General features: G+C 48.4%; 2 protein-coding genes across 4 annotated transcripts in view; one reads left to right on the top strand and one right to left on the bottom strand.

The window, feature by feature from the left end:
• Positions 1–5,978, top strand: part of PIGU (phosphatidylinositol glycan anchor biosynthesis class U) — an 88,843-nt gene extending 82,865 nt beyond the window's left edge. For all 3 annotated transcript variants that reach the window (XM_079128299.1, XM_079128298.1, XM_079128301.1), the window contains one exon: positions 5,082–5,978. In XM_079128299.1, the coding sequence (XP_078984425.1) occupies positions 5,082–5,195 (114 nt within the window). In that variant the 3' untranslated portion in view covers positions 5,196–5,978. The remainder of the gene's footprint in view (positions 1–5,081) is intronic.
• MAP1LC3A (microtubule associated protein 1 light chain 3 alpha) lies at positions 5,725–7,359 on the bottom strand. The gene is made up of 5 exons (XM_079128408.1): positions 7,136–7,359; positions 6,786–6,841; positions 6,600–6,706; positions 6,161–6,330; positions 5,725–5,892 (listed from the first exon to the last, which is right to left on the bottom strand). The coding sequence occupies exons 1-4, from the start codon at positions 7,173–7,175 to the stop codon at positions 6,168–6,170; spliced, it is 366 nt and encodes a 121-aa protein (XP_078984534.1). The 5' UTR covers positions 7,176–7,359; the 3' UTR covers positions 5,725–5,892; positions 6,161–6,167.
• Positions 7,360–22,385: the final 15,026 nt, after the last annotated feature.

Here is a 22,385-nt window from a genome sequence, read left to right as displayed (position 1 = left end):
CACACTTATTTGCCTTTTCCAAAAAGAATCTTCCTTCCTGCCTGAGTGACAGTTGTAAACTGGGAGAGCTGACTCTCAGGGTTTTGAGGTACATCCCACGGCACCCACCATGGGTATAGAGCCCAAGGTGTGTGGGGTGATGGGAAAACTTGGGTGGTCTCAGACTGGCAGGTATGGCCAAGTTACTGCCATGTGCGCTTGACATGACCCACCACCAAACCTTGCATGAGGATTAGAGACCCCAGATGGAATGTGGGCACATTTGGTCACACAGGCATGTCCTGGTTCCTCAGGCCTCTTGCTTCTGTTGGAGACACTGTCATTCTTGGGGACTCTCATGGTTGCCATTGTCAGTTGTGCAGAGTGTTTTTGCTGTTAAATAGCCTATCTCGGAGCACATCCTGAGGAAGTGCTCATTCCCCCATCTATCCTCTGTCCCACCCTGTAGTGGAGCATGTTCTGACAGTGTCCCTGTGTGTCCCTGGCTACCATACTCAAAGGGGCACAGCCCTGGAGCCCTCATGGCTGCCACTGAGAGGACTGTGATTTGACTGAGCTGTCCCTGGAGTGCAGTATCCAGAGAGTTGGAATCAGCACATGGTGCCAGAGAGCTTCAGCCCTTTGCCAGGTCTAGGGCCACAGAGCTAGAGCAGATGCTATCCCATGTAGGTCACATAACTGAGTAAGGGTTAGGGAAATCTAGTGATGCCTCTGGGGGGCAAGCAGGAGTATCAGGGCGTAGATAGATGTGGTTCAGAGGGCAGCAGTGGCCACTGAGCTGGCCAGTGCAGGGCTCTTGTGCATGCCTGTGTGTGCGCATACTCATGGGCATATGTGTGAAAGACAAGGTCCCTCAGGGGTCTGAGGAGATGAGGGAGGCCTCCCAGCAGAGGTGGCTGTGGTGGGAGACAAGGGGCTGCCTAGGAAGTATGTGTGGGTTTAGGGACTGATGGGAGGGGAGAGGCAGGTGCTCAGCCACTATAGGTGGGGCAGCTTCCAGGAATAGGCCTCAGGTGTCTGAAGGCACAGAGGGACAAACAGCCGACCATTGTGTGCAGTAAACTGGAGCTTAATACTCTTGTTTTACAGATGAGGGGAATGAAGTTTAGGAAAAGGAAGTGACTTGCTGGGGTCATACAGCCACTTACTTGCCCTTGCTGTTTCTGCTGCGCCTTACCCACCTTGCTGTGCCCAGAGTGGGCAAAGGGACTGTGGGTCTGTAGTTGCTATGTGGGTTGATTCACAGGGTCTCTGGGAAATTCCGTTTCCTCACAGTGGAAAGCCCCAAGGTCAGAAGAGGTTGTCTCGGCGAACCTGCCGTCAGCCACGGGCCTCCCTTTGAAGGAGCCAAGCTCCAGGCCAGCCTGGCATCCTCTCCCTTGGGGTGGAGTGCCCACCCAGGACTGATGACACTAAGGACTCTGTACCCAAGTAAGCAGAGGCCCTCCCCACACCCCCTTTATTATGCAGATCTCCACACATTGAACACCCACCGCCTGGGCTCCACCACTGACATTCTAATGTGCTTGCCCTGTCACAAAATTCAACTTATTTTTTGACCTTATCTCAAATTGGAGTGCAGACATCAGTATATATCCTGCTGAATGTCAGCATGTATGTCATTAACTAGGATTCAGTATTTTAATTTACATTTTACTTATGAAAAATTGACATACAGTAAAAAATGCAAATCTTATATGTGCATTTGCCAAAGCTGCCTTTCACTTACCAGGATGTTTTCAAGGTTCATCTGTGTTGTTACATGTAACAACAGTTTATTTATTTATTTTTTTATCATTTAAAAGTCATAAGAAAGTTGCAAAGATAGTACAGAGAGACCACATCACACCTACTTTTCTGTGTTGTTAACATCTTAAATGGCATGGCGTGTTTGTCAAACTAAGAACCTACTCTGGAACAGGCACAGTGACTTGTATTCCCAGTGACTCAGGAGGCTGGAGCAGGAGGATCGCAAGTTCAAAGCCAGACTTGGCACCTTAGTGCTAAGCAACTCAGCAAGAAAAAAATAAAAAATAAAAAAGGCTGGAGATGTGGCTCAGTGGTAGAGTGCACCCGAATTCAGTCCCCAGGGAAAAAAACAAAAAACCTATCCTGGGACATTACCATTATTGCATGCCAAGGTTGATGGGGACTTTTTCCCCCCATTTCTGCCTGCCTCCACTTCAAGGATTAATCCAGGGGACCACATTGCATTTTAGGTCATGTCTCCCCAGGGTCCTCTGCTCTGTTCCTCATTGTTCCTTGTGAGGAGTTCCTAATTTTTCATGACCTTGACAGTCTTGAGCATGGCCAGGTATCTTGTGGAATGTTAGGTTTGTCTGAGGCTTATTAGCCTGGGGTTTGGATTTTTGGAAAGATTGGGCAAGGTGTCCTTCTTGCGTCCTGTGGGGTATGGGCTAGCCCTGTGACCTCAAGCTGATGTCAACCCTCAGCACTTGTTTAAGGTAGTGTTTGTCAGGTTTCTCCACAGAAGAATGACTCTTTCCCTTTCCTTGCTCCCAAGCAGGAAAGAGTCCCTAAATGCAGCCCACCCTGCGGGCAGGGAAGTGGGCAAGACCTAAGCCGCACCCCCTAGAGGGCTGTTCTGTGTATATTGTTTGGAATTTTTCTGAAGGGAATACTTGTTTCTTCTTCCCTATTTATTGTTTCATTTATTTATTGGCTGGTTGTTTTTAATTAAATTGTTTTTATCAAGGAAATACATGTACATAGTTTATAAAGTTAAGGTTCATGAGGAAAGAGTAGCTTGGTAAAGTCTTTATTTGCATAGATGTGTGTATACACACACATATATGTATTTATTTTAGTTGTCAGTAGATCCTGTGTTTGATTTTATTTATTTATATGTGGTGCTGAGAATGGAACCCAGGACCTCACACATGCCTGGCAAGTGCTCTGCCACTGAGCCACAACCCCAGCCCCTTGGTAAGGTCTTATAGTAACTTGTTCTGGTACTTCGGAATTACAGTGCTTACTCTACTATTTGCATTTCTTTTTTACCCTCCAATTTCATGTTAAAGGATATGAAATTGCCAATATTCAAACATTTTTTCAATAACTGCAAAAATGGCAGTTTTATGTGTCAGCCTAATCACCTAATAGTTTGACTGTCCTTGCCTTAGCCAGCTGATTTTGTAACACTTGAGGGCTTTGTTTGTTTGGTTGGTTGGTTGTGAATTATGACTTTGCATCTACCCCTCACTAGCTTGGTTTAGAGATCAGGCTCCCCTTCCCCAGACAGGGCATCTTGGGGCCTGGGTGAGAAAGGGGACCCCAGGATATGAGGTTGGCCTTTGCTATGGTCATTGCTGCTGTCACCAGGCTGGGTAGCTATGGGCAAGGCCTCAGGCCTGCCTGGCTTGTCTGCTCTGCTGATCCCCCACAGAGCCCTGTGTCCTTTGGCAGACTAGACCCAATAGTTCAACTATGGGTTGAACTATATGCCAATAGTTCAACTCCCCAGGTGTACCCTTAGACCAACAGAACCCTCTGAGTCTCAATTTCCCCATTAATGGGAATATTAACCCTTGCAGGGGAGTTCCTATGGTGATGGGATAGCAGTATGGGTCTGAGACTCAGTGCTCTCAGCCCCTCCCAGCTCTCCTTAGCTGCTCCCAAGTTATCTTCAGTAAATGAGAAGCTGCCCAGACACTGTTCTTGGTCTGGAGGCCTAGATCCCAGGCTCAGCTCAACCTTTGACGTGCCTCAGGACTCTGGCCAAGTGCCTTCCCTTATTCTAGACCTCAGTCTTTCCAGCTTTGCCAAGAGGTGGTTAATATTGACTCTCAGAAAGGCCTCTAAGTGCCTGAGAACCACGGTGTCCACAGCAGTGAGCCCTTATCCCCTCATCCTTCAAAACTCCAGGCACCAGGGTCTTGGGCAGCTTGGGCTGAATGGAATTATAAGACTTCATAGTCTAGTGTGCAGGGAGCTTGGTAAATCCCTGCTTCTCTCTGGGCCTCCCTTGAGGGCAACAGTGGGCTAAGCTGCTCTACTGCTTTTGATTCTGTGGCCCAGTGTGGGACAGACTGAGCTGGGCACAAAGATATCTTAGTAGCACAACCACTCAGGGCCCTGTCCTGATGGAGCCAGTCACACAGCTGAATGTAAAATTGCAATTTAAGTAATTTGTGCCAGCAAATAGAGGTTAATGGGGCCAGGACCTAATCTAAAGGGTAAGTGACCCTTCCTGAGGTCTGAAGGGCAAACAGCTGTTGACTAGATGAAAAGGAGAGAACATTCCTGGCAGAGGAAGTAGCAAAGATCCTGCAGCGGGGTGAGGTGGTACAGGTGCTGCATGTGTGCGGGAAGGGACTGGGTACCAAGGCCTCAGAGCCCAAGTCTGATCTTCACCTAAGAGGCTGGGCAGCCTTTAGAGGAATTTAAGCCGGGCAGTAACATGATCAGATTTGTTTTGAAAAGTTCCCTCCAGCTGCCAGGAAGCACAATATGAGGACAGGTTAGGCAGTAGAACATCCAGGGACAAGGTTTTGTTGATGTCTAGGTGATGACAGATACTTTGTCCAGGGTAGTGGCTGTGAGGATGGGTAGGAATGGTGGGTGTGAAGGTGGAGGAGGCAGCAGTGTCAGGCCTTGCTCTCTTGGTGTTTGGGAGAAGTGTCAAGTGATTTTTGTGGCCCAGGCTCCTGGATAGGAGATGAAGACAGGTACCCAGTAGGAGAAGCAGGATTGCCCAGGAATGTGAGGAGTATGATGGGGACCAGTGGGTGAATACCTGTGAGGTGAGGCTCACGGGCCTCTGGTTTCATATGCACAGGTCTGGAATCTAGAGGCCGAATTTTGGGATAGAGGTATGAACTGGACGGAGAGCAGGAGGCAGAGTATACACATTTGCTGAGGGCCCAGAAAAATCTGCAGGTCAAGTATGGGCTCTGGGTTTCTCTGGGCAGGGCCTTGGTTCTTGGTCCAGGGACAAGCTGGGACTTTGACAGGAAATGCCAGGCAGGGGGTCTCCTGCCTCCTAACAGCTATCCAACCCCACAGGAGCCCTGGTTTAGGGAGATGTCCCACAGTTTCTCACACCCTCTCTCTCCTCCCAGATCCTGCTCATTTCTGATTACTTCTACGCCTTCCTGCGGCGGGAGTACTACCTCACACATGGTCTCTACTTGACAGCTAAGGACGGCACAGAGGCCATGCTTGTGCTCAAGTAGGCTGGGCACAGTGCTGCACAGACTTCAATGAGGAAGGGCCAGAAGCTGGGCCAGGCTCCATATCCAGAGTTGCCAGCAGGCAAGTCCTCTGGCAAAAGAGGTTCGAGTCCGGGGACACAAATCTCTGGCATCAAAGGGGGCCCATGGCTGGCACCAAGGCCTGTGGGGAACAGCTGGAAGTACCCCCACTTGGACCCCTACTTTGTGGCCCTGCACACCAAGGAACCCCCTCCCAGGCAGGAAAGGGGAAGCAGGTGAGCAGTGCTTGATAGGTTGTGGCTACTTAATAAATAAAATGTTTTGTTATAAAGATATTTACCCTGGGACCACGTCCACATCGCACTGGGGATGGGCTGGGGAGATGGGGGAGCTGGCCTCTAATATTGCTATGGTACACTACATAGAGGTGTGGGTTTCCAGAAGGAAAAGGAAGGCCACAGAGCACAAGTGTGCTGGGGGCTAAAATGGGTGTGGGGACAGCCACCCAGCAGCCCTCCCCTAATCCCAAGCAAGCAGCTGGAGGCAAAGGGCCAGGCAGGCCTGAACAATCTTTATTCTGCAGAGGGACAATGACCACAGATCCATACACCATGTGGAGATGGGGGAGCCAAGGGCCAGTCTTTCAGGGGTGGACAGGTCCAGGCAGGGGGGCAGAGCCACAAATGGGTGAGGGGCAGGTGGGCAGACAGGCAGGGGCCTAAAAAAAAAAGATAAACCACACAGCAGGGGTGCTGGGGGCCACTCCCCACCCTCCCCCAACCCAGCCAGCACCCAAGGGGTCAACCCTAACATGACTGGCCCAGAACCCACCCAGGGGCAGAATAGGCTGGTTGGTTCCCCCTAACTAGGGGCCACACCCCTGCCCAGCCCCCCAGGGGCAGAGGCAGCTTAGTTTAGGAGTCAGGAGCTCCCTGGGCAGAGCCTGACCCGGCCCCCCCCCAACTCCCAGGCCATTCCCCCCCTACTGCTGGCTCAGAAGCCGAAGGTTTCTTGGGAGGCGTAGACCATGTAGAGGAATCCATCCTCATCCTTCTCCTGCTCATAGATGTCCGCGATGGGCGTGGACACGCTCACCATGCTGTGCTGGTTGACCAGCAGGAAGAAGGCCTGCGTGGGGTTGAGCTGCAGGCGGCGCCTGGTGGTGGGGGGGCAGGAGGGCATGTCTGTGATGGCCTGACCCTTTCTTTCGAATGATCCCAAGTCCCCAGCTCCCCACCCATTCTGCCCCTCCTACAGGCTTTCACCTCGGGACACTGACTCCAGCTCCGACCTTGACCTTTCCCAGTCTCCCAGCACAGCGGCCCAGCTCCCTGCTCCGTCACCCCGACCCCACTCAAGCCCCTTGTCAGCGGGGACCCAGCCCCGAGCCCCACGCAAGCCCCCCTCTGGCCACTGCCCACACACCGGATGATCTTGACCAACTCGCTCATGTTGACATGGTCCGGGACCAGGAACTTGGTCTTGTCCAGGACAGGCAGCTGCTTCTCACCCTTGTAGCGCTCGATGATCACCTGGAGTGGGGCGGGCGGGGGACGCGTGAGCCCGGGGCGGGGCTTGGGCGGGGCGGGGCCAGGGGGCCGCGGGACTCACCGGGATCTTGCTGGGGTGCTGGTCGCGGATCTGCTGCACCTCCTTACAGCGGTCGGCTGCGGATGGCGGTCAGCGTGAGGCTGGACGGGCCTGGGCCCTCCCCGCGGCTCCGCCCCGCCGGTCCCCAAGGGGCGGCTCCGGGCCCGCCCCAGCACCCTCCCCCGGGGCCGTCGGCCCCACAGCCCCTGGCAAAGGACACGGTGGGTAGGGAGGCACTCCCGCCGGACAGTGACCTCCCAACCCGGGGTCTAGCCAGAGCCTGACGTCACGGAGCTGACGTCACCTGCGGCAGTCGGGGGTCGGTTGGGCCCGCCGTCTGCCCCCCTCACAGGTCGCCCACAGGGCCTCACCGAAGCTCCGCCGCTGCTTGAAAGGCCGGTCCGAGGGCATCGCGCGGGCCCGGCGGGGCGCGCTGCTGGGGATCGGGGCGCGCTGCTTAGGGATGTGTCTGCGGTTCGGGGCTCCGGGGGCTCCGGGGCTCGCGCTCAAGGGCTCCGGGGCTCGCGCTGAGCCCGGCGGCGGCGGCTGCGGGAGGTAACTCGCCCGGGTGACGTCAGGTCACAACATTCCTTAAAGGGGAGGCCGGCGCGCTGCTCCCATTGGGCCGACGCAAAACCCGCCCGCCCGGATTCGTGACGTCACGGCGCAGAGAGCCTGGATTCCCGGCGCGGGACGCGAAGGGGCGGGGCTCCGGGGCGCGTCACAGTCCCGTGACGTCACGGCCGGCGCGAACGCCTACCCAGGCCCAAACTGAAGTGAGGCCCCCGGCGGATCGCGGGGTGGCCCTGCTTGTCTGCCTCCCTCCAAATTCTGCTCGGAGTCTGTGCGGTCCTGGAGCGGGTCTCATCAGCGAGCCAAAGGCCCGCTACCCTTCACCTTCACCGAGCTCACCTTAGGTAACGAAAGGGGGCAGTAGACCTGCAGAAAGAGCAGGACTTTAGAAAGGACACCTAGGTTTTAAAAGAATTCTAGAATGGAGCCATAGAAATCCAAGTCTCATGGAGTGAGGTAAGACAGTGGATCCAACACGGCAGAAGAAAAAATCACTGAACTGGCGGATAGATCCATTTATCCAGAGAGGCAGGGTGATGGAGAATAAGCAAGAGAATTGACAATTAAAAAGTAGGTCCAGTCAGGGTTCCAGAAGGAAAGAGTAGACAGACTGTGGATAGGCAGTTGAAGGATTTCGAAAACTAAAGACCTGGATCTTCACAAAAAAAAAAAAAAAATCCAGCGCAGGATAAATAAAAATAAAAACACCTACACTTTTTGCAGTGAATCTGCAGAACTCCAAAGACTAAGGGCTTCCCCCACCTTCCCTGGCACTCGGGGATTGACAACGCCCAGCCCTTTTTATTTTGAGACAGGGTCTTGCTAAATTGCCAAGACCAACCTGGAATTTGCAACCCTCTGCCACAGTGTCTGGAGTGGCTGAGATTACATTCATGCGCCCAGCAAGAAATCTTAAAAACTACCAAAACAGGACAGATTAACTAAAAAATTGCACCACCAACAGACTCCTCAGCAGCAAGTACAGAAGCCAGGATAAAATGTGATAGTATCTTCAAATCACTGACAGGAAAATACTGTCAACCAATTGTTAATCCATGATCTTCAGAGTTAGGGAGGAAAAAGATAGTTACAAAAGATTTTACAAAAGAACATTACTGAAATAATTTTTAAAGAATTTATTTCAGCCAAACCCTATGGTGCACACCAGCAATCCCAGCGACTCATAGGTAAGGAGGAAGGCAAGTTCAAGGCCAGCCTCAGCAATTTAGCAAGAACCTAAGCAACTTAGCAAGACCCTGTCTCACAATAAAACATAGGGCTGGGGATGTGGTTCAGTGGTAAAGTACCCCTGGGTTCAATTCCCGGTACCACAATAAATAAGAATTTACTTCAACTGGGTGTGGTGGTGCATGCCTATAACCTCAGTGACTCAGGAGGCCGAGGCAGGAGTATGGCAAGTACCATATCAGCCTCAGCAGCTTAGAGAGACCATGACTCAAACACACACACACACACACACACACACACACACACATATAGGCCTGGGGTGTAGCTTAGTGGTAGAGCACCCATGGGTTCAATCTCCAGTACCCCCCATAAAAAAATAGACTTAAGTAATAAGGACACGTAGGCTCAAAAGGAAGACATTAAATGGAAAGTGATGAGCAAATAAAATGAAAAACACATAGATAAATCTAAACAAACAATATGGATCATGACTAGACATGATTACTTTGTGGGGTATAAAAACGAGGTGCATGGGACCAACGCTAGACTGGAGAGGGTAATAGAGTAAAATGTTCTAGGGAGCCTGATTTGTCTGAGGAAAGGATAAATATGTTGATTATTGTCTGGCTTAGTCAAGTGTGTATTTCAAAATTAAAAGAAGAATCACTGAAAGATAAAGATGTAAAGCATAACTGCCAATGCAGAAAAGTAAACTGAATAGTAAAGGCTGTTAAAATATAGCAGAAAGGACTGGGAATATGGCTCATGTAGAGCACTCTCATGGGTTTGATTCTCAGAACCACAAAAATAAATGACATCAAAAGTAAAAAGCTGGAAATTGCTGTACAGAGAAATACTAACAAAAAATATACCTACAGAAAAAGCAGGGCGGGGATGTAGCTCAACGGTAGTGCACTTGCCTAGCGTGCATAAGGCCTTGGGTTCCATCCTCAGGACTACCCTCCACCAAAAAAAAAAAAAAAAAAATTGTCTTATTGGCAAAGGGTATTTTTCTTTTTCCTTTTTTCTTTTTTTCTTTTTCTTTTTCTTTCTTTCTTTTTTTTTTTTTTTTTTGTACTGGGGATTGAACTTAGGGCCACTTTATCACTGAGTTAGATCCCTAGCTCTTTTTATTTTTTATTTTTTTTAAATTTGGAGCTAAGGCTGGCCTCAAATCTGGAATCCTCCTGCCTCAGCCTCCCAAGTCACTGTGACTTCAGGCATGTGCACCAGGCGTGGCAAGGACATTCATTATAGATTAAGAGGACCAGTACAATATGATGAAAGGGACAATTCTTAGTTCTAAAGTGTATGTTGCAGGATTTAAAAATGAGGCTGAGGCTGAATCTGGGCACAATGACCTGTAATCCCAGTGGCTCAGGAGGCTAAGGCAGAATTATTGTGAATACAAAGCCAGCCTCAGGAGTGGCAAGGCACTGAGCAACTCAGTGAGACCCTGTCTCTAATAAAATACAAAAAAAAAAAAAAAAAAAAGTGCTGGGGATGTGGCTCGGTGGTTAAATGTCCCTGAGTTCAATTCTGGCATCAAAAAAAAAAAAAAAAAAAAAAAAAGTCTTAACTACATAGAAAACACAGCAAAATGAGAGGATACGAGAGAAATTGCCAAGTCCATCACAGTGGGAGAACTGAGACTTCTTAGAGTGACTAATAGACCAAATAAGGACTACAGATAATTTTAATACAATCAACAATCCAAATCACTGGACTTGTATAGAATCCACATATTACTTTCAGACACAATAATTATTTACCAAAAAACACCTACTAGGCTCTAAGACCAAAACAGATATCAAATAGTACATTTCATACAGACCACAATTTTTTACTACAGACAAGAGCCAAATAAGCTCTAAAATTTGTAAATTTAAAGCTACTTTGAAATAACTCTTTACTCAAAGATGAGAATCATAAAAATGAGGAACATAGATCAAACAAAAATTAGTATACAGCTGGGCATAGTGGCCCACGCTTGTAATCTCAGCAGCTTGTGGGGATGAGGCAGGAGAATCTCAAGTTTGAGTCCAGCCTCAGCAATTTTGCAAGAATCTAGGCAACTTAGTGAGACCCTGTCACAAAATTTAAAGTAAGCCTGGGGATACAGTTCAGTGGTAGAGTGCTTGCCTTGCAAGCACAAGGCCCTGGATTCAATAAAAAAAAAAAGAAGAAAAAAAAATTAAAGTAAAAAGAGCTGGAAATTGGCTCAGTGGTTAAGCAATGTGGGGTCAATCCCCTTGTACAAAAAAAAAAAAAAAGGTTTACATATTAAAAACTTGGATGGGGACAACTAAAATAGCATTTAGAAGATTTATAGTCTTATTATTGATATTAGATCAAATAAGAAATACAGCCAGGTGTAGTGGTGCATGCCTGTAATCCCACTGGTTTGGGAGGCTGAGGCAGGAGGATTGCAGGTTTGAAGCCACCCTCAGCAACTCAGACCCTGTTTCTAAGAAAAATACAAAAGGCTGGGGAAGGGTTCAGTGGTTAAGTGCCTCTGGGTTCAATCCCTGGTACCAAAAAGAAAAGAAAAAAGAAAAAAAAGGAAAAAGAAAATAAATGAGCAGTGTCCAATTATAAAGTAGTATCAATATAAACCCAAAGAAAGTGGAAGGAAGGTATTAATGAGCAGAAAGTGATTTCATAGAGGACAAAAACACTAGCATGACCACAAGTCACAGCTGGAAATTTGTAAAGACCAATAAACAGTGCAAATGGGGCATAAATAGAGATACAGCAGAAACGTCAAGAATATACGCTTTATGCCAATAAATTTATGGGTTTTTTAAAAACGTATTTTTAGTTGGAAATGGACATAATGCCTTTATTTTATTTATTTATTTTCATGTGGTGCTGAGGATCAAACCCAGTACTTCATACGGGCAAGTCAGGTGCTCTGCCCCTGAGCCACAATCCCAGCCCTATGCCAATAAACTTAAAATGTAGATGCAACAGGTAATTTTCTAGAAAAAGATAATTTGCCAAAACTGATTCAAAAACCAAAGAGACAAACTGAATAGCCCTATACATATTAAGCAAATTGAAAGAAAAAAATTTAGTGCCGCTTGCCGCCGACCAGCGGGACAAACGACACGTACACTTCAGAAGTTCATGAAGCAGCTTCCGCTTTATTTGGATAACACCCTCAATATATAAGCAGTCTCATGAATAAGCAATTGTAATCAGATATGTCCATCCAATCCTATTAAAGGTCAAGCGATCACGAGCTCAAGCATACATGTAAGATATATCTGTCCACAGGCTAAGCGGCTGAACTTATTATCATACAGCCAATGGTAAACGCTTCCTGTTTTTCTCAAGGCGCATTCAGAACGCCCTTTGGCTCTCTGCCAGTCGCCATCTTGGATGCATGTGGCGTAACCCTGGGCCCCAGGTCTCACCCGCCACATTTCCCCGTCTGTTTATAAAAGAGAGCGTGCCTGTCTTAGGTTGTCCACGGCAGAGCAACAGCCTTACCTGTCATTGGACAATGAGGCTCTAGCCCTCATTTCCTTAGGTTGGTATGAGCTCCCCATGAATCTTACCCATCTTTGACTACCGGTCCTGCATGTTTAACCAGACTTGGGGGGATGAGCCAGCATCAATTGCAACGAGAGCTTGGCGAATAATGGCTGTTTCTCTGCGCCGATGTATACACATTTTGTATAAACACTATATGCACAGAACAGCTACAACACACAATAAACTTCCCACGGACAAAAGCCCAAACCATTCTTTTCCCCATTGAACAGCAGACTGGAGAAATGTGGTCAATTGTTATAAAAATAGGAGGATATAGAACAGAAGAGTTGGTAAGGGGTACAGGATAGGGCCACGTCTTTACTATCCCCCATAGTTCACACGAGTCTCCTCCATTAACTTGGTGAGAAATCACCAACACCATCAGCGGGAGAAGCCTCCTCATCTTCTTTCTGTTTTTGGGTCTCTGTTGAGGCCTTGACCAATCTCTCTGGCACCCAAATTGGCGATGGTGTGTCCTGTGAGAAAACACAAACAGACCCTCAGGTCCAGATTAACACCGGATGCGGCCTTTCCATTGTCCCGATAGAATGTCCTTCCAGAGCACTCGAGGTAGATGTTTTTTATTAGGCTCTGAATGACGGTCAGCAGCCGATTGGCCCTCAGAATCGAGATTTTAAAAATTTAAGATGAACAAGGCAACAGATCATTTGTCTTTTGGGGATCTGTATGATGCCCCTATTCCCCCTTTTTGTTTATAAAGCATGTTTTTAAGCATTAAGTGGGCACGTTCAACAATGCTTTGTCCAGTAGGATTGTAGGGAATTCCCGTGACGTGTTGAATACCAAAGGTGGAACAAAATTGTTTAAAGGCCTGGGATGTATATCCAGGACCATTATCTGTTTTAATTTGTTTGGAAACCCCCAGGATGGAGAAAGAGTGTAAACAGTGTGTTATTACATCTTTGTTTTTTTCTCCAGTATGAGCAGAGGCCATAATAAATCCTGAAAAGGTATCAATAGACACATGAATGAATGGTAGTTTTCCAAATTCTGAATAATGAGTTACATCCATTTGCCAAATATGGTTGGGCTGAAGCCCTTTTGTATTTACTCCTAATGAGGGGTTAGGAATAAGTGTAGCACATTTAGCACAAGACTTGACTATGTCCCGAGCTGTTGCCTTCGTAATTTTATAGTGTGTACATAGAGTGGAAGCATTTACATGGGGAATGAAAAGATTTTGCATTTTCAAGTGTATTAAAGATGTGTGGGTCTCTGGTGGCCGTGTCTGTTAAATCATTTGTGTAAACTTAGAGGACCTGGAAGGCCAGTATGAGCCCGAACATGCCCAATAAAAAAGGATCTTTTCTGTCCCAGATAAGTTTTTGTAAGCATTGTAAATATTTAGTAATAGTGGAGGTGAGGGAAATCAGACCAGTTAATTCTAAATTTTGAACAGCATTAACAACGTATTTGCTATCAGAGAATAGGTTAAAAGGCTCATGGTGGGTTCTGAATACTTCTATAGCTACTAATAGTTCTGTTTGTTGTGCAGATAGAGTATTAAACAGCAATGTTTCTGTAACATTATCTATAGTAATAGCACCCATACCATTTTTTGATCCATCAGTAAATATAAGGGTAGCTCCTGTAATAGGTTCTTTTCGGGTGACTTTATTGAAAACTATAGGATGTTGACTCCAAAATTGGAGAAGAGGATCAGATGCCAAATGATTGTCAAACACAGCAGAAGTACTAGTAAAGACTATAGCCCATGAATTTGAATTATTAATAAGATCTGAGGCACGGACTGGATAGCCCCGTATATTTGTGGGCCCCAAGGCCGGGGGCCCTGATTCCCATTTTTTGGAGGTAAAGGGTTACCATCTTTGTCTCTAGTTGATTTACAGTCACTTGCCCAGTGCTTCCCTTTTTTACATCGGGGACATAGTTTTGGCACAGGACCCTGGGGGCAGTCCTTTTTCATGTGTCCAAATTGTTTACATTGATAACACTGTTGGCCTGGGCGAAAGCTGGTATTACCTCTAAGACCCTGTGCAAGCGCCATCACCTGACCTTGAATAAAAGTCTCATTAATATCCCTACAAGCCTTTAAGTAAGCTCCAAAGTCTTTGTTTTTCCAAGATCTTATTACTTCTTTACACCATTTATTTGCTTGCTCATATGCAAGCTGTTTGACTAAAGGCATAGCCTGGTCTACATCTCCAAATATACGTCCTGCTGTTTGAATCAATCTGTCTACAAAATCAGCATAGTGTTCATTATGACCTTGAATAACTTTAGCTAACTGTCCTTGAAGATCGCCAGCACCTGAAAGCGTTTTCCAAGCTTTAGTGGCAGCAGCACTAATTTGTTGATACACACTGGGGTGGAAATTAATCTGATTACTTTGCCCTTCATGTGGTCCTTGGCCTCTCAGCATGTCTAGATTCCATTGAGGATTGCCCACAACTGCATTACATCGGGCAGTATCAGAACATAACTCCTGGTTAGCCACCTTCCACATGAGATTTTGTCCCCCAGATAAACATACCTTTGCTAAATTACCCCAATCAGTCGGAGTAAGATTTTGACTTGCAACATTCTCTAATAAAGAAATGGTAAATGCAGCTTGTACTCCATAGGACATAACTGCCTCTTTTAACTGTTTTATTAATTTTATATCTAATATTTGATGATATCTCTGATTGTTTTGATCCTTAAATACCGGGAATATTGGGGACACTGATCGAGATTCTACATCAGCCCACTGTCTGGGGGCTGCCCCTGTGCAGCAAGTACATGTGCCCCTACAACTTGGAAAAGAGTGGTGACCTGGATTATACACCGGAGGGCGCGGCACGGTAGGGGCTAAATGCCACTGAGAGAACTTCTTTTCTAGATCTGTCTCAGATAGCTCCTGTTCTTCAGAGTCACATCCCTGTTCTGAGTCTGAACATCTACTTTCTTTCAGAAGCTCGACTTGATTGTTGTTCTTTTACAGTTTCTAATATTTTTTCCCCTTCTCTTAACTGTTCGTGAAATTTTGGTTTTTTGGAAGTCAGAAAGCAATGAACTAATGTCCATATCACCACAACAACAACAAACAGAAACCAAACAAGAAAAGATAACACAAATAACACCTTACACATAAGGATTTACTACAGGACGTCCTTTGCTGTCTCTTAGGACAGCCTTCCGTCACGTTCCCTCACTAGGGGAACCTTCCATTAAACCTTAAGGCCACCGTTTCCTAAAATAGGGAAACCTGCTAGTTGACTGCTAGTTGACTGTGCTAGTGAAAAATTTTCTCCTTTATTACTTACCTGAGTGCTCACCCATCCCCGTATGGGCCACCACTTGCCGCTTGCTGCCGACCACGGGACAAACGACACGTACACTTCAGAAGTTCATGAAGCAGCTTCCGCTTTATTTGGATAACACCCTCAATATATAAGCAGTCTCATGAATAAACAATTGTAATCAGATATGTCCATCCAATCCTATTAAAGGTCAAGCGATCACGAGCTCAAGCATACATGTAAGATATATCTGTCCACAGGCTAAGCGGCTGAACTTATTATCATACAGCCAATGGTAAACGATTCCTGTTTTTCTCAAGGCGCATTCAGCATGCCCTTTGGCTCTCTGCCAGTTGCCACCTTGGATGCATGTGGCGTAACCCTGGGCCCCAGGTCTCACCCGCCACAATTTAGAGCTACCCCTCAAAAAAACCATCTAATTTGCTGGGCCCTGCAGCATAGGCCCATACTCCCAGAGACTTGGGAGGCTGAGGTAGGAGAATCACAGGAAGTAAATGATAAAGATTGGTAATCAATAAAGGTGGACAGCACCTGATACCAAGTCTTAGCATAATATGGAAAAATGGGACCTCTCCATGTGCTGCACTGGGTGATTTCAGTCATGTGGAGATTGATTTGGCAGAATCTGCCCACACTGAGGACGCCCATGTCCTACACACCAGGAATCCCACGTGAGGACATGCACAGGAGGCCAAAGAAACGTGGTTAAGGATGTTTATTGTAATGTGGGTGTGGTGGCACCCCCAGTAATCTCAGGGACGTGGGGGTCTGAGGCAGGAGGATCACAAGCTCCAGGCCAGCCTCAGCAACTCAGCTATGACCTGTTTCAAAGTAAAAACTATGAAGGCCTGGGGACATAGCCCAGTGGTTGAGGACCCCTAGGTTCAATGCCCAGTACCAAGAATAAGAAAAATCCAAAACTGTTTATTGTAGAATTTTTAGAATAGCAAAAAATTGGTACTCCCCTCGATGTACATATCATGTTAGTTGGATTCATTTTAGTATCTTGGTTCAAGCAAGGGTGAGCGAAGTTCCTTTAAAGTGTCAGACGGTAGAGATTTTAGACTTTTCAGGTCACCAGGTCTCTGGGCTTATTTTTGTTTGTTTGTTTTTGGTTCTTTGGCAGTGCTGGGGTTGAGCCCAGGGCCTCACACCTGCCAGGCAAGCACTCTGCTACTGAGCTGCGCCCCAGCCCCAGGTCTCTGGTTTTGGCCTAATTGGCAGGCTGCAACCCAATAAAACCTTATTTTCCTAAAGAGACAGACCTGTCCTGGGGGTCTCAGTTTGCTCTTGATCCAAAGCTGTGTGTCAGTGTAGACAAATGTCACAATGCCACAGGATATTGAGTACGATCAGAGCCATTAAGGGCAGCAGAAAGAACCGGGTCAACCGTGGCCTTGGGGAAGTGGTTATACCTGTCTTCTGTCAGGCAGCTGGAGCTAGAGCTGGGGCTGGGGAGGAGGGCTGTCCCCCAGACCCCAAGGTGTACACTCGCTCTTCTGCTTGACATCAACAAACAGTCACTGGCCCCTGGGCTGCTGCATCTAATCTGAATCCAGTGGCTTGGACTGGCCTCCATTTCTCTACCTGAAGGTCTAACAGAAACCTTAAATTGACCTGCCCAGAACAAATCCGTGATCTTCCCCCAAATGTGTTCCAATTGTAATTTATTCTGTCTCTATTTTTTAGGTCAAAAACCTCAAAATCATCTGTGACCCCTTCCTTTCCTTTACCACCCCCCACCTGTCCCACACCCAATCCATCCTCAAATCCTGTGGTTCCACCTCCAAGGCACCTCCGCAGTCCGACCACGCCTTGCCACCTCCACCACAGCCTTCCAGGCCAGAGCCACCACCATCTCTTGCCTGTCACACTGTCTCCTCGCAGGTACCCCTGCTCTGGCCTTGCCCTTCAGCCTGGCCTCACTATGGTGGCACACCAGGCTCTCAGGATCCAGCCCTCAGCTCCCCTGGCCTCGTCTACTCACCGTCCCTTCTTGGTTTCAGCCTGGAACATCCTTCCAAAATCTCTGTGTGTACCTTCCTCAAGTCTTGGGTCAACAGTCCTCTGAGGGAGAATTCCTCAATGGCCTTATATAACTGCGGCCCCTGCCCCTCTCACACCATCTACCTCCCTACTCCTTGCTACTTAGGTTTTTGCCATAGCAGTTATCACCTAATATGTCATATAATTTTTTTTCATGGTGCTTGGGATGGAACCCAGGGCCTCGTGCCTGCCATGTCTAGAACTTCATCTAGATGGAACCAGGCAGTAGTTATTCTTTTGTGTCTAACTTCTTTAACTCAACATAAAGTTTTTGAGGTTCATTCACCTTAGGCTGGGCTCGATGGCACACGCCTGAAATCCCAGCTACTCAGGAGGCCGAGGCAGGAGGATGGCAAGTTCCAGGCCAGCCTTGGCAATTTAGTGAGATCCTATCTCAAAATAAAAAATAAGTAAAAGGTCTGGGGTGGGGTAGCTCAGTGGTGCGGCACCCGTGGGTACCGAAATCCTCCTCCTCCATCTCTGAGGTGGAGATATCAAGGATCCTTTCTTCATCCTGCCCACTAATTTCCTTTGTATGGATGCACCAGTTTGTTTATTCATTCTTCCATTGATGGGTAACTGGGCTGATTTCAGTTTTTGGTAACTGATTAAAGCTGCTGTGAACGTTTCCTGACGGTCATTGTATGGGTGTACTCTCTTGTTTCGCTTGGACATACCCAGGCATTGCTGGGTTGTGGGCAGGAGTGTTTACCAGCCATTTCTCCACTTTGGAGTCCTATCAACAATTTATGGAAGTTCTAGTTGCTTTGTATTTGTCGCCATTTAGTGTTGTCATTCATTTTATTTTATTTGTTTTGGTGTGTTGTGTACCTCATTGTGGTTTTAAATTTAATGTTATTTTTGAAATTTTTGTTCTTCTTTTTCCTTTCCATTAAAAGGCGAGCCCCTATGGCCAGGGTTTTGATTGACTGACTGCAGTGCTGGGATTGAACCCGGGCCTTGTACATGCTAGGCAAGCACTCTGCCACTGAGCCACATCTCTAGTCCCCAGGGTTTTCTAGATGCTTGGTTCCTGCTCTGTCCCAGCACGAGACAGGGTGTGGCACATGGTAGGTGCTCAGTAAACATCCTTTGAGTGAGTGACCTTTCCTCTGGATGCCCATAGTGTCATCTCTGCCTGCCACTATTAGAGGGCGTGTCTCCCACTGCAGGCCATGCACAGGGACTGCCTGTGGCAAGCATAGCTGCTGGGCGCTGAGAGAAACAGGTGTGGGAGTGTCAGCTCTGAGACGCGTCTGGCCCATGGTCAGGCATGCTCCCCGCAGCTCCACTCCTACCCTCTCATTCCTGCCGTTCCGTGGCTCCTGACTTGGACACATGAGCCTGAGAAAAAGCAGACAGCTGGCCAGGGCTGGCCTGTCACATGAGGGTGGAGCACCACTGCTGGGTGGCCACCGATGACTGTGTGATCTCACAGGTCACACAGTTCCTGGGAGGCTGTTTGCTCGTTTGCTTGTATGGCAGGCAGGCTAGACAGACCTGGGTCTAAGGCAGCTTCACCACGAACTGAATACCTTTGAGCAATGTCTCTCGCTCCAGAAGTCCATTTCTTCATCTGAAAATGGAGACAGTATTGGAACCTACTTCTGAGGTTGAGATCAGTGCACAACCCAGAAGGCCTGGGGTCTTGGCAGAAACAGGAATCTTCTGGACCAACTGGAGCCCCGCCCATGGTGGTGTCTTATTTAAGGTGATGATCTCTTTGTAAAATGGAACTCCACTGGGAGGACCCAAGAGGGTTGGTGTTTGAGTCAGGGTCATTATCTCTGAGTAAGTACGTTGCTGTTTACAGAATCCAAGTGGAATTTCCCACCCAGGAATCCCCGACTCAAGCTCAGACTCTGTCTTCACTGGGCAAGTGGAGGCCAAGACCACCGACCCCACTGCCACAGGCTTCAGAAGGCCTCCACCTGCTGGCTCTGGTCGCTCGTCCATCTCTGGCCAGGGGAGCTCTGAACTCCCTAGTTCTAACCCAACCTCCCAAGGGACAGGGCCAGTGTTGCCACGCCAACCCGCCTATGTCCTCAAGCCCCGCCTTCCCCATGCCGGTCCTCAGAGCTGGCAGTCACCTGGGGAGGCTGCTGCTCCTCAGCTGTACTCAGCCACCCTGGGTGTCTGTGCCATCTCTGCTCTGGCTACTCCAGCCTGTCCCTCCGGGCTTCAGGTCGAGGCCCTGCCTCTTGAACAAAGGTCGCCTCAGCACTGGGGTTCCTCAAACTCAGTCCATTAGAAGAAAGTCACTGTCTTCGCCCAGACCCGGGCCTCCAGCCGATCCCCACGGCCCCGCGCCCCATCCCAGCAGCCGACCAGGCTCTGCGAATGGCCCTGCCCCGTCCCCACCCGCCAGTCAGTCGCTGTCCGAGTCCTCCGTCTACCCCAGGTCGCGCTCCAGCCCGTCTGAACCTCCCCCGCGTCCCCACGGCCACTCCTCCAGGCGGAGCATCTCCAGGCAGCTCCGCCGCGGGCGCCCCAGCCGCGGAGGCGAGTCACAGCCCATGCTGAGGATGACCTGCCAAGGCGCCCAACTCTCTTCTGCCGAGTTAAGCCGGCAGGACCCCAGTCCTGGGTGGATTCTGCTGGGCGTCTACTCGAGCGCACGCCCGCGGCTGGGGCGAGAACGCAGCAGCGCCGAGCGTCCGCCCGCAGCCCAGCCTCCCGCCGCCAGCCTTCCTCGCTCTTGGCCTCTGCTCCTCCGAGGCCACTCAGCGCCCCACCAGCAACTCACAGCCCTCGACCCCGCTTCCCGCTGAGCACCGGCGCTTCCCTGCTCCCCGCATCCGCTCCCTCCGCACCGCTGCCCTGGCCAAGTCCAGCAGAGTCCAGGTTGCCTCGCTTTACTCAGTCCGCAGGCTCCACGATTCCTCCTTGAGTCCTCGCTCCTTCTGGCTTCTGTGACAGAGGCTGCAGATCGGCACTACCAACAGCTGTCATCCCTTTCCGCCTTCGAAGAGAAGCCCGAATGTCCTTTAGGGCGGCCGAGCGCCCCAGTAGAGGACTCGACCTCCCAGTTCCCATGCAGTTAGGAGAGGCAAAGCGGCTAAACGTTGCACAATAAAGCATCAGTGGAAAGTGTGTGGGTTTTCTGGGAAAACTCCTTCAAGAGTATATCCTTCTCCACCCGCAGCCTGGAATTTGAATGCGATGTCTCGGGTTTCAGCAGCTATCTTAGGGGTGTGGAACTGGAAGCTGCTGGGCCCTGGACTACTGACCAGATCAATTTTGTCCTGTTTAAACCAGTTATTTTGGGCTTCCTGAAGCTGAACCGCGTCCTAAGTGAAACTTCTGTGACCACCAACTCTTCTGGCTGCTGCTCCTCCACACGAGTCCAGAGATGAGGTTACCAGGTGCTGCTTTCAGATCTCATTTCTCCTCTCTTTTCCGTCTTCCACTCTGACGAATCCCTCTGAAGCCCCTTGACTTTAAATACCAATCACAGACTGCTAACTCCAAATCCGTGTGTCCAGCATGAACTGGCAGAAGAATGTCCTCAGTAGTTCATTCAACACATCTCATTAGATGCATTGGTAACTAATGGCTTCAACTAAACAGGCCGTTTTGGTGCCCCTACCCCTCCAAAGTCCCCCAGTCATTCCCATCTCAGTAATTGGAAGCACCTGGTTGCCACCAAGCACCCTGGAGTCTCCCTTGACGTCTCACTCCTTCTGTCCCACGTCCAACACCAGCAAGTCCTGACACACTCTCCTGAGTGCCCCACTTCTGCACCAGGAAATCCCTCTTGTCCAGGTCACCATCAGTTCTCACTGGCTAACTGGGCTCCTGCTTCCACCTGGCCCTGCACTCTCCACTAAACTCCCAGAATGCAAAATACAAGTTCATTTTCAAAGATAGCAGACTTCATGTTTGTGGTGGCTTCTCTGGTTACCCCTCCAGTTCTCCAGGGAGTTCTAGATAATTCTCTTCACTCTTCAGTTACTTTATTGGAAAAAGGCTGGGAGGCACTAGCTTATAAGCATATTGTTAGGTTATTAACAATTCATATATTTTTGCCCAAATACTTGTAGTGTCAAAAAATCAGACATCGTGGCATGTACCTGTAATCCTAGCAATTCCTGATCCTCCTGCCTCAGCCTCCCGAGTCACTGGGATTACAGGCATGAACCACCACGCCCAGCTGGGATTTCCTTTCTATTGTATAATCTTTATTTTTTGGTGCTGATACTAAATTATCCTAAAATCTCTGGAGAACTAAAACCTCCTCATATATTCAGATTCATCAGACAGCCTATCAATTTTCTGTTCTTGGAAACATTCCTCCTCTGCACTTCCTCTCTGGGCTCATTGCCCTGTGCTGGTCACCATTGCCCGGAAGTCTCCATTTTGTCTGTCACGCATCAAGTCTCTAATTTTCTGGGCCCTGTATTTGCTTGCTTTGCTTCACTCCCTTGCTTTAATGAAGGCCACACGTCAGTAGCTTCCTAAGAGGGTGTGTGGGGGTGAATACATGCAGCCTGAAAATATTTCACTTAATATGACTGGGCAGAGAACTCTAGTCTGTCATTTTTTTTTTTTTTCCTCTAGAAGTTTGAGGGCAGGCAGTTTCTGGTGATGCTGTCAGGATTTTTTTTTTCCCCCCATTGATCTACATCCCCAGCCTTTTTGTTTTTCTGAGACAGGACCTCACTAATTGATTAGGGGCTAAGTTGCTGAGGTGGACCTCAAACTTGCAATCCTCCTGCCTCAGACTCCTGAGTGGCTGGGATCACAGGTGTGCACCACTGTGCCTAGCTGCCATTTTGATCTCTAGTCCTTCGTGTCCCATTCCTTTCTCTATGGATTTCCTGTCCATCATGTTCTGAAATTTCATGATAATGGGGCTGGCATGGGTCTTTTTTAAAAGCAATTACTCTGGACATTCCCATTTTTAGCTCTAGGAATTTTTCTTACAGTCTTTGATTTATAATTTTATTTTCTTTCTGGAACTGTTAATCAGAGGTTGAATGTCCTTTAA

This window comes from Sciurus vulgaris, assembly GCF_902686455.1.
Source record: "Sciurus vulgaris genome assembly, chromosome: 2".
NCBI lineage: Eukaryota > Metazoa > Chordata > Mammalia > Rodentia > Sciuridae > Sciurus > Sciurus vulgaris.
The sequence above is the reverse complement of the archived record's forward strand: the minus strand, read 5'-3'. Positions and strand labels throughout refer to the sequence as shown.

Coding starts and splice junctions, on each gene's coding strand:
- MAP1LC3A (XM_079128408.1), bottom strand. CDS start 7,175: ATGCCCTCGGACCGGCCTTTCAAGCAGCGGCGGAGCTTCG. Junction 6,842..7,135: donor CAAGCAGCGGCGGAGCTTCG/GTGAGGCCCTGT, acceptor CGCCATCCGCAG/CCGACCGCTGTAAGGAGGTG. Junction 6,331..6,599: donor GAGTTGGTCAAGATCATCCG/GTGTGTGGGCAG, acceptor CCCCACCACCAG/GCGCCGCCTGCAGCTCAACC.